Source organism: Epinephelus fuscoguttatus, linkage group LG22 (assembly GCF_011397635.1).
Source record: "Epinephelus fuscoguttatus linkage group LG22, E.fuscoguttatus.final_Chr_v1".
NCBI classification, from domain to species: Eukaryota; Metazoa; Chordata; class Actinopteri; order Perciformes; family Serranidae; genus Epinephelus; species Epinephelus fuscoguttatus.
In genome coordinates, this window is record NC_064773.1 from 25,743,720 (window position 1) to 25,758,700 (window position 14,981).

The 14,981-nt window shown below is 43.6% G+C and overlaps 1 protein-coding gene across 5 annotated transcripts in view; it reads left to right on the forward strand.

Moving 5' to 3' along the window:
• The window catches only part of foxp2 (forkhead box P2), a 139,819-nt gene that overhangs the window by 65,042 nt on the left and 59,796 nt on the right, over positions 1 to 14,981 (forward strand). For 4 of the 5 annotated variants that reach the window (XM_049566430.1, XM_049566429.1, XM_049566432.1 and 1 more), the window contains exon 4: positions 6,946 to 7,132. The exons of the other annotated variant lie outside the window; for it this stretch is intronic. In XM_049566430.1, the coding sequence (XP_049422387.1) occupies positions 6,956 to 7,132 (177 nt within the window). In that variant the 5' untranslated portion in view covers positions 6,946 to 6,955. The remainder of the gene's footprint in view (positions 1 to 6,945; positions 7,133 to 14,981) is intronic. 5 annotated transcript variants of the gene reach the window in all.

The following is a 14,981-nucleotide window of genomic DNA, read 5'->3' on the forward strand; positions in this document are numbered from 1 at the left end:
TTTGGACATTATTCAGATGTGGATTGAGCAGTCGGGTGTGTTTTTTCAAAATGGAGAGGTGCAGTCAGGCTGTCAGGCAGTACACACTGTCAACCAGCCTCTTGCATATTTTTGTAAAAATCAATTTCTTAATCCTAAGAGGAGCAAGAGTGATCCTTTCTTCCGAGCAGTTTTAAAGTCCCCAACCGGGCATGGAGAAAGTGTGACTAAGCCAGTGTTAAAGACTGCCCATTATCTGTTTTGTCGTGGGTTAGACTTTGGTAATTTTCCTGTGGAAAGATTATTTTTTCCCCTGACCAGTCCCCCCCTGTTATGCTCCTAATTGGTTACATAAATCTTGTCTGGTATGAATGAGGAATGTTGCGGTGTTGTCAACTGCAATCTTCACCCTTATTTACCAATTCATTAAGATCTATCGATGCAGGACTGCTGAGGGGGAATGACAACATAAATCAGAGCTGGAGACATAATGGCCCTAATCAACCAGAAATAACTGGAAACGTCACAATGAGCTATGTCTCTGTGGCTGCGCCGGCCGCGGCTCGCTCCCCGCGCCTGTCCGCTGGATCTGCCGCGCTGTGGAGAGGACCGGAGAGTCAGGCCCTCCAACTGTCATTAGTTCCTCTGATATTTTTTTTTCTCTCTCTTCTCTCCTCGACAGTGTAAAGAATTTGTCCATTTTCTTCCTTTTGTTTTCCAACTCTTGCTCCGTGTCAAAGCAGCTCAGTCCTGATCGCTTAGGTGGAGAATAAAATGTCTTTTCTGCACTTGCACACATGAGGTCTATAAATACAGTTAGGTCGGAAGTACCCTGCATTCACCGGCGCACCTCCTCTACTCTTGGTAAAGATGATTGGACGAGACAATGAGGCCTCCCCTCTTTATAGGTCAATTAGCCCTGATTAGGTGGGCCGAGTTAATTAATGGAATTGGCAAATATGCAAATGAGAGCCGACTGATCAGCTTTCGTCACTGTCTCGCTCACCCACAGCGGCGGGGCTGTCTCCTGCTTCAGCAGAATGAGGTGCCTGATGGGTAACGTGTAAATGATATGGGACGAGCCTAAATGCAGGAGAAGAAAACTAGTTTCTCTCCTCCTCTTTTCCTCCTTCTGCGAGGGGCGTGCTGCGCTACATTTAAGAAGCATGCATTTATTGCTGCAGTGGAGGGTTTTTTTTTCTTGTCAAGCAAACAGAAATGGATAAATTATATTTCATCTTAAAATATTTTCCCCTTGATTTTAATTCAACATTTTCATGTTTCCCACCCTTTTTTATAAGTAATTGGATAGCCCATGTACAATAACTGTTTAGCTATTGTCATATTTCAGAGCTGGTTGCACTGCTGTAAAATGAATTTGTATTAACGTAGTATCATGCACACTATTCATGAGTGCCTCTTGCATTTGATTCTAAGAAGACATTGTGCAGACTGTACAATTGAACATGCACTTTACACCCTTTCCTCTGGTTTTCTTTGTCGTTTTTTTTTCTTCCCCCCTCTTTCTGTACTCCACAAACACTGACTCTGACACACACTCACACTCCATTCAGGGACACTTACACACTGTGGCAAATAGTCTGTCTTTTATCTTATTCTGTCTCATCTCCTTATTGTAAATAGAAGAGAATTAAGTTCTGAACATTCTTGACTGGATGTCTCCTATCACAGAACTACGATTTATTGTCAGCTCAAATGAAGAATTGAAATACGACTGAGGTTTTGCTCAATGTAGGGCTCATTGGACAGGAGATAACCACATTTGATTCTGTTGCTTTGAATAATGTTAATCCCGGGGAAAAAAAGGAGCAAAGTCCATTATTCATATTCATCTCTTTTCATTTGGCCCCACTCCTGATTTTGTAAATATGATTTCTTCAGCCCCCTTTTTTTCTCCTCCAAAGCAATCTTCATTCACCGGTGAAACACTTTTGAAATTCCTCTATCTGAGAGCAGAAACCATTACCATACACAGGTTTATAAGAAGTAGTCATTAATGCTCTTTTATGGCGGCCCTTTAGTGCCAAAAAGGAAGCTTTTAATTCTAAGGCATGGCAGCCTGGCTTGCCTTACTTAATCCGAGGGACTGGGTTTTGTCGAACGCAGCTCTCCAAGTGGTCGTTTTTCCATCTCCGACTCCAAACTCACTGCTTGAAGCTGAAGGCTGTAATAAACTGCTTGTGGTCTCACTGTGCTGTGACAACTCGCAACCAGAAAAAATTACAGTACACACCCAAGTACAAACAAACATATGATCATAATCAAAGATTCTTTGAAGGCTGAAATTTATGGTGTGTGTCACAGGCATGTATTCAATCTGATGAAGTTATTTTAAACTTCTTTGCTCTCCATTATTTGGCCTCCGATTACATTTATCATTTTTGAAAAGCAGTGGTTTTAAGCACCGTTTTTTTTTTTTTTTTTTTTTTTTTTTTGTCAGCACATATGTGGCATTTTGATTTATTAAGCAATCTCAAGTATTGAATATGTGAGCCCTTGCCCTTGCCCAGTTACTTCTTTATTTTGTATGCATAGTAACTTATGGCAATGATGAATTAATTTCACTCAAGCACAGAATCTGTGATTATTTTAAATGGTAACCATATCTCGACTTGATCAGAGAGCTGTGAGGAGTCAGCAGACTGTGAAATGTAATTTCTATTATTATTTTTTTTATTTTGATCTCACAAACCAAAAGAATTCCAGCCAGCCACCTGAAATGTGAGCTGATAATGAACGGACGTCTGGGATCACAGATTTACAGGTCACTTCTTTTTCCTTCATCCTAATGAAAATATTTTTTAGCAACTCATGCATATAAGATGAGGATCATTGTTCTAGATGGAGACACAGTGAACATCCTCACACTGAAAATGGATAGGCCAGAGAGTCTGAACGAAAACCGGTGTCAAGCCCGCTGTGTGTTAACAACGTAATGTGCGTGTGAGTGTGTGTGTGTGTGTGTGTGTGTGTGTGTGTGTGTGTGTGTGTGTGTGTGTGTGTTAAATTCCCCAGTGTTCCCCAGACAGTGTTAGAGCACAGCAGACAGCTGTGTATTCCCACTAGATGGATGGCCAGTGTCATAGTGTGTGTTTACTGCACATGATAGAGCGGGAGACAGGCCAGGTAATGAGGCTACATTAAGGGCTTTTAGAGCTCGCAAACAAAGATGGAGGGCTGCTTCTTTCCCCTTTAATGATAGGTGTGTGTGTGTGCTTGGTGTGCACGTGCAAAAGAGAGAGAGAGTGTGTGTGAGGCAATGAAAGGCTCAATTCTCCGTACACCTTTGTTGTGTCACTTCTGGGAAGAAAGAGGAGAAATTCTCCCAATCTCTGGGCCAAATGCGTCGTCAGGACCCTTTCTCAGATCCCCGCACCTGATGGAAGAGACAGATTTGCGTAGCACGAGATTCGAGAGTAAATATTTGCCCAAGCTGAAGAGGAATAGCAAGCAAGGCTGTGGTTGCACAAGGAATGAGAGAAAAGCTGGAGTTGGTCTGAAGCTTTGCAAATAAAGTGTCTGTCTACCTCTGCTTCATCAGGAAATGCCTGTCTTCCTACCGAGCCTCCACCTTAATAGAAATGTTGGAGCCATCAACGAGTCGTCGACGACTGTAAATTTAGAGAGCGCAGAGTTATCTCAGTCTCTCACTATCTTTCCACCACCCCACAACCTAAACACTTAGTATCACTATCATCTTCCTTCCCAAAGCTATACATCTACAGAATTACCAGCGTATTACCCGAGCAATAACAGCCTTCCTCTCTGTTTCCGATCGCGATAATAAGCGGTCTAGGTTCTCCCTCATTGGAAGATTATGGCTTGAGGAAATAGCATCAAATAGCGGGTGTGTTGAAACTCAGGACACCGGCAATTTATGGGATGTCAAACACACGTGCGGGCAAGCAGGCAGCCTCACTGAAGCGGCATTAAAGCTGGCTGCACCGCCGCAGATCAGAGCGAGGGCCCCCAGTAGATATAGTAGCTGGGGGTGGTGCAGCTCCTTCCGACCCAGTTGGTTTAGGACAGACTGAGCCGGGGTCAGGGCTGGTATCCCTCAGGGAGAGGGTACAGGGGCATGGTGGACCTGTGGTGGGCTCACACACAATGTAGATACATGCATGCATATAGTCACACCCTCAGGTGCCGAGTATTGTCACTATCTGTCTCTCTTGAGTATTGTGTGTGTGTGTGTGTGTGTGTGTGTGTGTATCTGTGACAGTTCCATCACCCCCACAGTCAGATCCGCAGCTCGGTAGCCCCGCTCATCATTGCAGCCTGGCTGTGTTTCTAATTGACATTCTAATTGGCAGATTTGAATGCCGCCTTTAGATGGCTAATTAATTTATCTCACCGCTGTCATTAAGGTTAAAGCACCATCTGATCTCTGCGAATATACTTTGCATATATCTGCATTATCATTATGTTGCAGTTAGACATATTGCACCGGTTTTATTTTGGAGGAGGGAGTTTGGAAGATTATGGCGCTGAGATTAAGACGGGTGCTGGGCTGTTATTGTTTGTGTGCGAGATTCAAATTATGCTGACTGATTTTTTTTTTTTTTAAACTCAAGCTATAATGTCTGATTACTTATTTTTGTCCTTTTTTCTTTTTATAATATGAATGTTTTATACATGTGTAAGCACATTAAGAGCAAATTTCATTGGTTTAATATCAAAGCAGCAATTTTCCTTGGACTTCCGGAGTAGTTTGCATTACATTCACATGTTATTAAAAATCCTTATTTCCTCGACTCATATATCTTCAAGTTTTCCGAACATCCATCGCCGGTCCAAGAAAGAAAGCAGGAAAAAAACCGAGAGATCCAGGCTCCATTAGAATGTTCATAAAATTGTAGTAAAGGCAATCAGACAGTCTTTCTCTGAATATTTTAAACATTGGGCATGTAAAATTTATGCCTAATTTGAATACTTATTAGCCGGCTGATCTCGGCTGCAGCCTTGAGTTTCTTATGCTGAGATTCATCACCGGATTGGATGTCACATTGTGCCAGTCTTCCCCCACCACCATCACCACCACCATCACCACCACCTTCCTCCCTCCCACTCACTTTCCTTTTCTCTCTTTCACTCTCATTCTTTTCATCTGTCTCTCTCCGTCACCCCCCCTCCCCCCCACCACCACCACCTTCCCTCACTGCTCCTCTCCCTCTTGTCCTCCCTCTGTCTTCTTCCCTGTGTGTCTCCCTCCATCAGTAGTGAGCGGCGCGGTGTTTAACAGGGGCCTGTTTGTTCACAAGCACGCCTCGTCCTGGCCTCTTCCCTATTTACTTGTGTCCCGGGCAGCTGTCGCCCTGCTCTGTGTAACAGCTCAGTCCTGTTTGTTCTCCCTGCCTGGATCCTGTTTATCCTGGCTGTGGACATCCTTTAAGGCCTGTCCTGTATCTGCCCCTTGTCAAACACACACACAAGCACACACACACAGGGAAGAACGTGTACACACTTCTATTAAAACGGTATTTACTGGCCCAAAGAATACACACGGTACCCATGTGGGCTGGGCACAAATGCTCACACATAATCGTGATCACCATTTGTCTCGCTTTTGTTGTGTGGATGTGGATTATCTGGTGTTAGGTTGCACTTTTTTTTTTTTGAAATATATGTTTTTAAATATAAAAGTGGTAGCTAAAATAGAATTTAAAGTATGAATTATCTCAAATTTTAATCTAAAATATTACAAATAATTGTTTTCCAAATGAGTAAATTCCATAATTCTGGGGTGTACTTTGAGTTGCCTTTTGTTGGTGCTGAGTGTCTTTTATTTATTGTGAGACTGTCGACTGATGTTGGTGGGGCTCCTCTCTGCCCCAGTCAAGGTACAGAGCATTAAATGCAGGGGAAAATGATAAAACATTTATTACTGGAGAGAGAGGAGGTAATATGCATAATTTATGCTGTTTTTAGCACAATCATTAGTGATATTCGTGATAGATTTTTTTCCTTTTCTTCCCCTCCTTTTCCCTCTCTCTTTCACTGGTTTTCCATATCTGATAGATGCCCAGAGAATTAATGTAATATCATATATTTATTTACTGTTGTTAGAATGTGTTGTCTTGCTTTGTGCATCTCCCACAAAGTTTGCAACTTGGTATTAATTGTGTCCCGGGAAGGGATTTTTTTTAATATCACAGATTAAATAAATATATAATGTTTGATTAAAGAAGAGGGGGGAGAAAGGAGCCAATAAGTGACATACGAGCGTGGTGCCTCTATGGAAGCCAGTGTGGCAGATTTTATTTAGCCACAGCACAGATGACAAACCCATTATAGTGTTCATCACCAGCCCTGCACCATGTGATTTGGTGCCTCCTCCTCCTCCTCCTCGCCCTCCTCCTCCCTGCCACCAAATTTTAATTTTGCATGATTAGCTTTGCGTCATTAGGCAGCTTCATTCAGATGCGACACACACTAAAAAAACTGACAGCTTCAAGACGTCAAATATTTTAGGAGTGCCCGTGCTTGTGTTTTCTTGTCTGTGCAGCCTGGCTGTGCTAAAGTGTGAGGGAAATATTATGCTCATTTGTGGATATTAGTTCAAGCATATTTTTATCCTAATTTTCCACAAATGTATTTTTTTAATAGTGATGACAAAAATATTTTTCCTTAAAGGGAAATGCTTAGACTTATGCCCAAATTTTAAGGATAAAAACACATGTACGTACCCCTCCCATTTTAAATAGCACCAGGACGTGCATCTCTTTGTATTGCTTCATTTACACAATGAATGCATAATTGCTCCTCCTGCATCCCCCCCTTCTTCTCCTTTCCCCCCTCCCTCTTCTTTAAATGCTTTAATTTGCAGAGGGGGGAACTGAGGGCTTGATAATGGAAGCGTAAAAAAAAAAAAAAAAAAAATAGGAGGGAAAAAGGGGGGAATTGTAACGAGAAGAGCCCTAACCGGTGCCTCTTAATCACTTCTAGGTTTTAAATCATGATGATGCAGGAGTCGGCCACAGAGACAATAAGCAACAGTTCAATGAGTCAAAATGGAATGAGCACCCTAAGCAGCAGCCAATTAGAGGCTGGCAGTAGAGATGGGAGATCAAGCGCTGGTGACACGAGCAGCGAAGTAAGCACAGTCGAGCTGCTGCATCTGCAACAACAGCAGGTAAGTTGTGTTTCTCCCCCGTCTCGTCTCTCTGCCGCTCTCTCTCTCCCTCCCTCTCACTGTTTTCCCCTCGCTCTCCCGCTCTGCTCTGCTCTGCTCTCTGCTCAGGCAGCGCTGAGCTCTTCTACATAGACAGGAGGCACAATGAAATATATATTTTGTTGTATTGTTTGTGTTTTTTCTACGACACGGGGAAAAACATGTTTGTATAATCGGCTGTTTGTGTTGTTGGTAAATTTTCTGGGTAGTTTGTTGTGCTGTCAGCATGTTTTGCCTGAAGCTGTTGCCTGTGGAGTGATGAAAATGTTTTGCAGTGACTGTTTTTATATATATATTTTTTTGCATTTCAAGTTGTATTTATAGAGAGCTCATGCAGCAATGTGAGGCCATGTGAGAAAGTGTGTGTGTCAGTGAGAGAAAGAGAGAGGCAGACAGAGAAAGGGAAAGAATGTGTGCGTTGAAGCATCGTACGGACCAGTTTGGGCTGTGTGTGTGTGCGTATGTGTGTATGTCATGGCAGCTCTGTATCCACCAGAGGGCCTCCTAACTCGGCACTAGTTGTAGGCTCACACACACATCCAGACGCTGTAACCACAGACCCACCAGCGGCAGAGAAACCTTTGACCGGGACAGTTTTGAAAGACTGATTTGCATGCAGTCTTTCTGTCTCTCTCTCCTGCAACTAGAAAGTCATTTAGATTTTTTTAAACTGCACTGTGAGATCATTCCCTCTCTTACTAACTTTGTGTTATTCCCTTCTTGTGTTACTTTTACTGAATTCTTTCGGTTGGAGGCATGATGCTCCGCTTTCAATCTCTTTAACTTTCCCTTCTTCATACCCATGTTGTATTGTACTGGCTCTATTCTTCTCCATCAGAGCAAGCTGATGGTGAATGAACTGCAGGGGGGTGTAGGAGGTTGGTGGTTCAGTGGGGGGGAGGCAGGAGTTGTGAAAGTCAGTCGCCAGCAGAGTAAAGGAGTCAAGTGTCTCTCGTGTCTTTTCACGGTGAATGATGGCTTTGACAGTTTGCCAAAAGAGCAGTGGGAGATGAGGTCAGAGGGCCGTGCTTCGGGGTGGATGGGGGACAACGCCGCGGGTTTGTAATGATGCGTGCTGTCCTTTCCCCGTTTGATGGGAATTTTCGTGCAAGCGTGCATTTGTGCGCACATGTACTTTTTGGAGGCAGCTGAAAGCCTGTGGTCAGTTCATCCGGGGCGATACAACAGATGATGATGTGTTTCTGTGCGTCTGCATCTATATCTGTATTTGGTGTAGCAAAATGAAGCATGTCGTGTGTGTGTCGTCGTCCCCCCCCCCACGCCATCTCTCTTCCATCCCCCATTCCAACTCAGCACCCATCCTCCAACCCCAGCTCAACCCCAGTGGTGCTGCTGGTGGCTGCAGCAGCATCACAGCACTGTGGCCTTATCCCCCCATTTATCACCACTCTGCCACTCTGAACACAAACACACATCTGATTGGGGTCAATCCTCTCCCTCACTACATGTGAAGGTGTTGGTTCGAGGTCTGCTTTCTATCTGTGTTGATGCTCTTTGCAGATAGAGGGTAAAATAGAAAGAGATAGAAAGCAGGATAAGAAGATACTGTTCGACTGTTGTAACATGGGATCCCAATTTAGTGTCTTACTTGACACTGAAAGCATTTTTTTTTAGCCTTTTTATTTTAGGTTTCATATTTTTATTTTAGTATATTTAAATGCCGTAGAAGTGTGGTGCAAATAAGGAATAGTTGGAAATGTTTTGAGACTTATTTAGAGAGATCTAATATGAGACAACATTACTAATCTAATTGACATAAGCAGATAAAAGTGTGTGTATGTGTTAACTAAGAGGCTATGCTGTAAAAATGAAAAAAAAGGCCACAGCACCGAGAGAGAGAAGCGACGTAAGCATAAAGTGTCTAGTTAAGTCTGAGATGGACGCACGGCTAAGAGCTTGTAGTGGTGGGTTGGTGGGTAGGTGGTGTTGGGGGGGGGGGGGGGGGTGTATGACAGTGTGTGCCTTGTAAAGAGGCCAGCCCAAGCCTTCTCCCAACCCGGAGACAGACACATTGAAATGAGCAGTCCAGCTAACAGGTCTCTGGAGGCTTTTTAAAACAGGGGGCCCTGTGCTGTTAACTTCACACACACTTCCTGTGGCGCGCTCACACTGCATCGCTTTGGAGAGACAGCGCGGTCGGACGAAAGATGGAGGTTTTTTTAAATGCATTTGTTAGCACGGAGTTGTGCTATTTTGCAGTTGTTAGCATGTGCTCATTTGAAGAGGGTGATGTGATGTTGGCAGGTGTGTGTAAGTGAATGACAGTGAGCATGTGTGTGTGTGAGGCATGCAGTATATGTATGTGTCCACCCATCCTTGTTCTTTTTTTTTTTCTTTCTTTCTTTGCACCTGTGTGCAGCTTAAAAAATTTCAGTCCACGTCCGCTCTGAGTCCATTTTGAAGGAAGGCTGTTGGGTGTAATTTTCCACCCATATTTGGAATGACATTGAGTGGTCCAGTGGGTATAGAAGCTCCAGTCTCTCATCATGCTGCTGGGGGGATGATTAATAATAAGCACTGATGAATTCTCCACTGTCCCTGTGGGTTCTGCCATTACCTAGCAGCTCCAAAATACCACCTGCAGCTATAATTAGAAAAGCAGCATCTTAAGGTCTCGTCGCCTCGGATTCGGCCAAAGGCTTTTAGGACACAGATCAAGTTACACAGCAGCCATTTTTTTATATATATATTCAAATATTGATAGATGACTTTTTTCCCATCAAAACAAATAATGCCCTTGTTTTATGTGGTCGTCGTGCTCAACATGAAAGCCACACACTCGCTTATCCATGCATCTGAACGATAACCGTCGTGTCACAATTGAATTTCCAGCCCCTAATTTCTGTCAGGGTTTCATCACCCCATTCCCAAGGTTGTCTAAATAGACCTAATTTGATTTGAGATCACAGATTAGATACCCACTGTATCTGATTGCAATTTGCCAGCTGCAGATATGTATCAGAGCAAGTGATGAATGTTGCTCAGCCCTAATTACTATGCTAAAATGATCACTATAAAAGCTCCCATGTAAAAAAAAAAAATAGGGCAAAGAAATGTGCTGAGCTCACATTACCAATCAATTTATCATTGGCTGCAGTCAGTGCTATGTTTTAATATTAAACGCAGCTATGTATGTACATGGGAGCAATGCATTGATCTTTGGATCTATACCATAATGTCCCATAATGAGGCTGTTAGTTGATTACAGTGGTCTGTAGACTTAATCCTGCCAGGGTTATCAGTGGGATTGATGAGCCAATACTCAGGACTATACTGCCCCCCCTTCTAAATGGGCTCACTACTGTATGGAGTGTATTGATATTCAGAGCAAGATGGAGGCTGTAGCTTATCTACTGTGGCCCGGTCAGTCGTTTTAGACCTCTGGATAGCTGTGGGGACAACCTTCTGTCACTGCAGCCCACTACTCATCCAGATCATTAAACTCAGGCGTAATGAGAAAAGGGTTGCTTTGCAGATTCAGATCTTTTGTCATAAGTGATACGTTTAATTTCCCTCGCTATTGTTTATACATCACATGACACTAGTTGTGTGTGATTTCTTTTTTATGTTAAATGTGTGTTTGTGAGGAGTGGAATTTATTTATTTTTGCACCAAAAATGCGGCAGACTGTTGTCGAGGTCTACCGTACATGTTGGTAAACTGTTTAGGTATGCATTCCAGTGTTTTCCTGAGGCACATGATGCAGCAAAATGCAAACTATCCAACCCCATTTAAATGACTGCAGCGTTTTGACATAAATTACAATAAGTGCGCCAAGGTGCCATCTTACTTCCAGGCTACCCGTCGCTACACGAGAGCTAGGCAGTGGTCCAACTTGAGAGTGACAGCAATTAACCTGCCTTCCTAGCTGTTTAGCTGGAGGAAATAGAAGGGATGAGAAATCTGACAGCAAGTGATGGGTAATATTTAGGGTTTAGGGGCAAATGAAATTCTCCCCAAAATGAAAGTCATTAGGGAGAAAGTTACCCCACAGACAAAGGACAAAATGACAGTGTGCGTGTGTGTGTTTGTGTGTGTGTGTGTGTGTGTGTGTGTGTGTGTGTGTGTGTGTGTGTGTGTGTGTGCACGCTCATTTGACAGACACATGAGCTCACCTCTCTTATAACAACTCAAGTTTGTTGTTTAGCAGTTAAATACTCAAAATACTGACACATATAGTTCACCTACCATCACCTCTCACAAACAAGCCTCAAGCATCTTTCTCTCTGTGCCCTTCACCTGCCTCTCCATTTCTCTCCGTACCACATTTGAGACACACACCCACACACACACACACACACACACACACACACACACACACCTAAGATGCAAATCTGGGCTTTGCCCTTGAGCATAATTTAAAGGCCTAATCACCCAGACTGTCCCTTTGGATGGAAAAGGGAAGGAGGGAGGGAGGATGGTGTCTCTCATTTGCACCCTTGCACAAAGAAGCTCATTAGGTTTATCTTTCAGGCCTGAGATTGCCCCACTCAACTGTGTAAATAAGACACTGGCCCTGGCCTGATGCATCAATCACCTCTCAGGACAGGAGACAGACCTTCGCTGAAATATGAACGATTTCATAAAGGAGCCTTTTGTTACCCATCATCATCTGTGCGAAGATAAGGGGTTTTCTGTAAAGGCTAGAGAAGCATTAGGGAAGCAGCATGTACTGTATGTCTTTGTAAAATTATTTCCTCCTTTTCAGTGAAAAGACAGCTCTTCCCTGGCAATCCTCGTGTCTGACTTATTTACAATGAAAGCCATCTTTCTTTTTATTTCAAGCCTGGCTATCGGCAGACAGTCCCTACAGAATAGTACATACAGGCCTGTGATATATAGGCCTGTAGTTTCCCCCTTTGCGATGACACTAAAGATATAGAGTGTGAATGACAGCATGGCTACTGTTTGCTCACCCTTCCCCAGACAAAACACAGTATTATTCTATTATCTATCAAGACGCCACTTCTTCTCCCCCTTTTTTTCCCCCCCACCGTCTCATTCTTCAGCTCCTTGAAACCTGGCCTGTCCATCTATGTTTAAGACACATTACATGTGGCCTCCTGGAATTTACAGTGGCGCTCTCCCAGTAACTCCATTTCACACAGGAGTCCCCCGAGAGCATGGCGAAATGTCAAGCTGCAAGGCTTGAAAAAGATGAGGAGAAAGGGACAGAGAGAGCGAGCAATGTAGGAATTGCGAGGAGAGGATGAGAGAGATAGACGGGGTGAAATCTGCTGGAAATAAACACTCACGGCTATTTTATGCCCAAGCAGGTGGGAGCTGTGGAGCAGGCGGTGTGGTCTGCAGGTTGAAGGTAGAAAAAGATAGGTCACACTGTGTCTGTGCATGTGTGTGTTTACAGGATATCAGATCAGTGCCACAGAGGTCATTTGCTTTGAGAAGCTCTTTTTGCCTTTATGAAGTTAAATTTAGAGTACATTTTTATATATATTATTTGTTTCAGTGTAGCCAGTTGACATCAGTCTAGATCAGGCGTTGTGTTTGACCGGCACATTTTCTTTCTTTTTCTTTTCCCTTTTTCCTTTGTAGCACATTAACCCAGTGATAAATGAACTGGGTCAGGGTTAACCACCTCAGTGTAAATAAGAGGCAGCCATTCAGTCGCACATACTGTGGCCAATAGTCCTGCAGTCTCCAGCCAACCTAGAGCAGGCCAGGATCAATGGCCACTTCACAACTCATTTCCTTTTACGCCTCCCTAACTGCCCCGCTCCGGCTCAGGGAAATAAATGGCACTGGATCTATAAGTCCACTCACACAAACACATATACAGGCAATGCATACACACTCATACAAACACTCAGTCACACATACTCTGAGTGGACTGGAGCAATTGCTCCAGCTCAATACCCTCCACAATAATTTATTTGCAAACTGCCTCGGCGGTGACTGGCGTATCATCTTTCGTGGCCTCACAATCGAAAACAGGCATTCTGTCATTGTTTGTTGCCACTCCCCTGTCGTTGGCTTAAACAGAGTACCAGTCGTTAATATGGCGGGGTGGAGTGTTACTGTCACCCGCAGCCTGAAAATACACATGTAAATGGCTCTGTTTGCCTCTAATGTGGAGTTAACAGGAGGATAGAGGAAAACACGTGCGGAGGAAAGGGGGGGGTTGCTTTCCAAATGCATACAAGGTAACACATTGCTGTCTGCTTTTTCTGTAAATGGCTCCCTCCCCCCCCAAAAAAAAGGCAAGTGGCTTATAGTCATTTGATAGGCCACGACACCGCTATCCATTTAACAGAGCTTAAAAATCCTACATATGCATATGCCGGGGTGTCTTAAGCTGACAACCAAAAGACAGGATTTGCTAGAAGGCAGCTTTGGAGTGTTGTGAATTTAACAAGCATGTCTAGTATTACAGTTCCTCTCCGCTTTAGCCATGAATAGTAACAAATCAGACTCTGAAACGCATGCCCGATAGTTTGTTGTGTGCACCCCCCCTCCCTCCCCTTCTCTAACTAATATTAAAATGACTTCAAATCTGGTTAAGAAGATGACTAGCAAAAGTAGTAGCATCTTAAATGTCACTGGTGCTCTCTGTCTCTAATGCGCCCCGAATCTCGGTTAACAGATTCCAGGTATCATCACAGTCTTTTTTTTTTTTAGCACACTTGTTAACACTGTTGCTCCGATTACCTTCATCCCTGACCCATTTCTGAATATATAAATGGCTCCATCCTTCTCCCAAGTTGTTTGTAGTTGTAACGCCACCAGGCTGCAAGGGGAGATGCTCTTTACGCATTGCCTCCAAACACCGTATACATATGTAAGAGAAGCCAGCCAGGCTCTCAGCCCCTCTCCTCTTCACAGCTTTTCATACAAATGCAGTAAATAAGCTCAGGCCGTGGGGAATTGAAGGCTCCAAACAGACGAACTGACTGACATGTCACTTAGCGCTGGCTTTGGCTCTCTTCACTGCAGGCTTTAGAGCTGAAGCTGCTGGGTTTTATAGTGTATCAGCCAAGGTCAGGCCCTCACTTTGTTGTCATATGTGTTATTTACAACTTTGTAATGCTGTTTTTTCTATATATTTTTTTTAAATCTAGGGAAATATAGCAAACAGTAAGGCATATATTAAGTCTGTAGATGGGATATATGGAAAATAAACACTTCTAATTAAATCCTTTGGGAGGATACAATTTGTTTAGGGTTGATTCGGAGAATACTCTAGCCTGAGGTTAATGGTGGAAGTCACACTCAGCAGACAGGCCCGCTTCTCTCCAGCCTCCGGTCCCGCTCAAGCAGCCTGCCATTCCTCATCAAGACCTAACCACTGCTTATTTACCCACACTGGTGGGACTTAACTCGCACACATTGATCAGTGATAGCAGTGGAAAGCTGCTTGTTCCACCCTGATAAAAGCGACGCCCATGAGCATATGCAGAACATGCTTTGTGGGCTAGGCGCAGCACTTCAAGCTTGACTAGACACTAAGCTGATATTGGTTTCACGCTTGAGTCCATGGTGCAAAAATCTTCCAATTGAAACCCGGAGATTTGATTGTTTCTTGGTATGCATTTATCAGAAGTTTACATGATAAATATACATTAGCCTGGTGGCTTGGCCATGCGTGGTATTGTTTCAGCGATACCATTCTCCATGCATTCCTTTCCACCTGTTTGGACTTCATCATCCAATTCAGTGTGAACCTGATAATCATAATTTGCACAAAACTTCAAATGGATTTATAGGAGTTCTGTGCATCGTTAGTCTTTGCTGGGGTTTTTGTCACAGAGGGGAAATACTTCTTTGTTGGCAC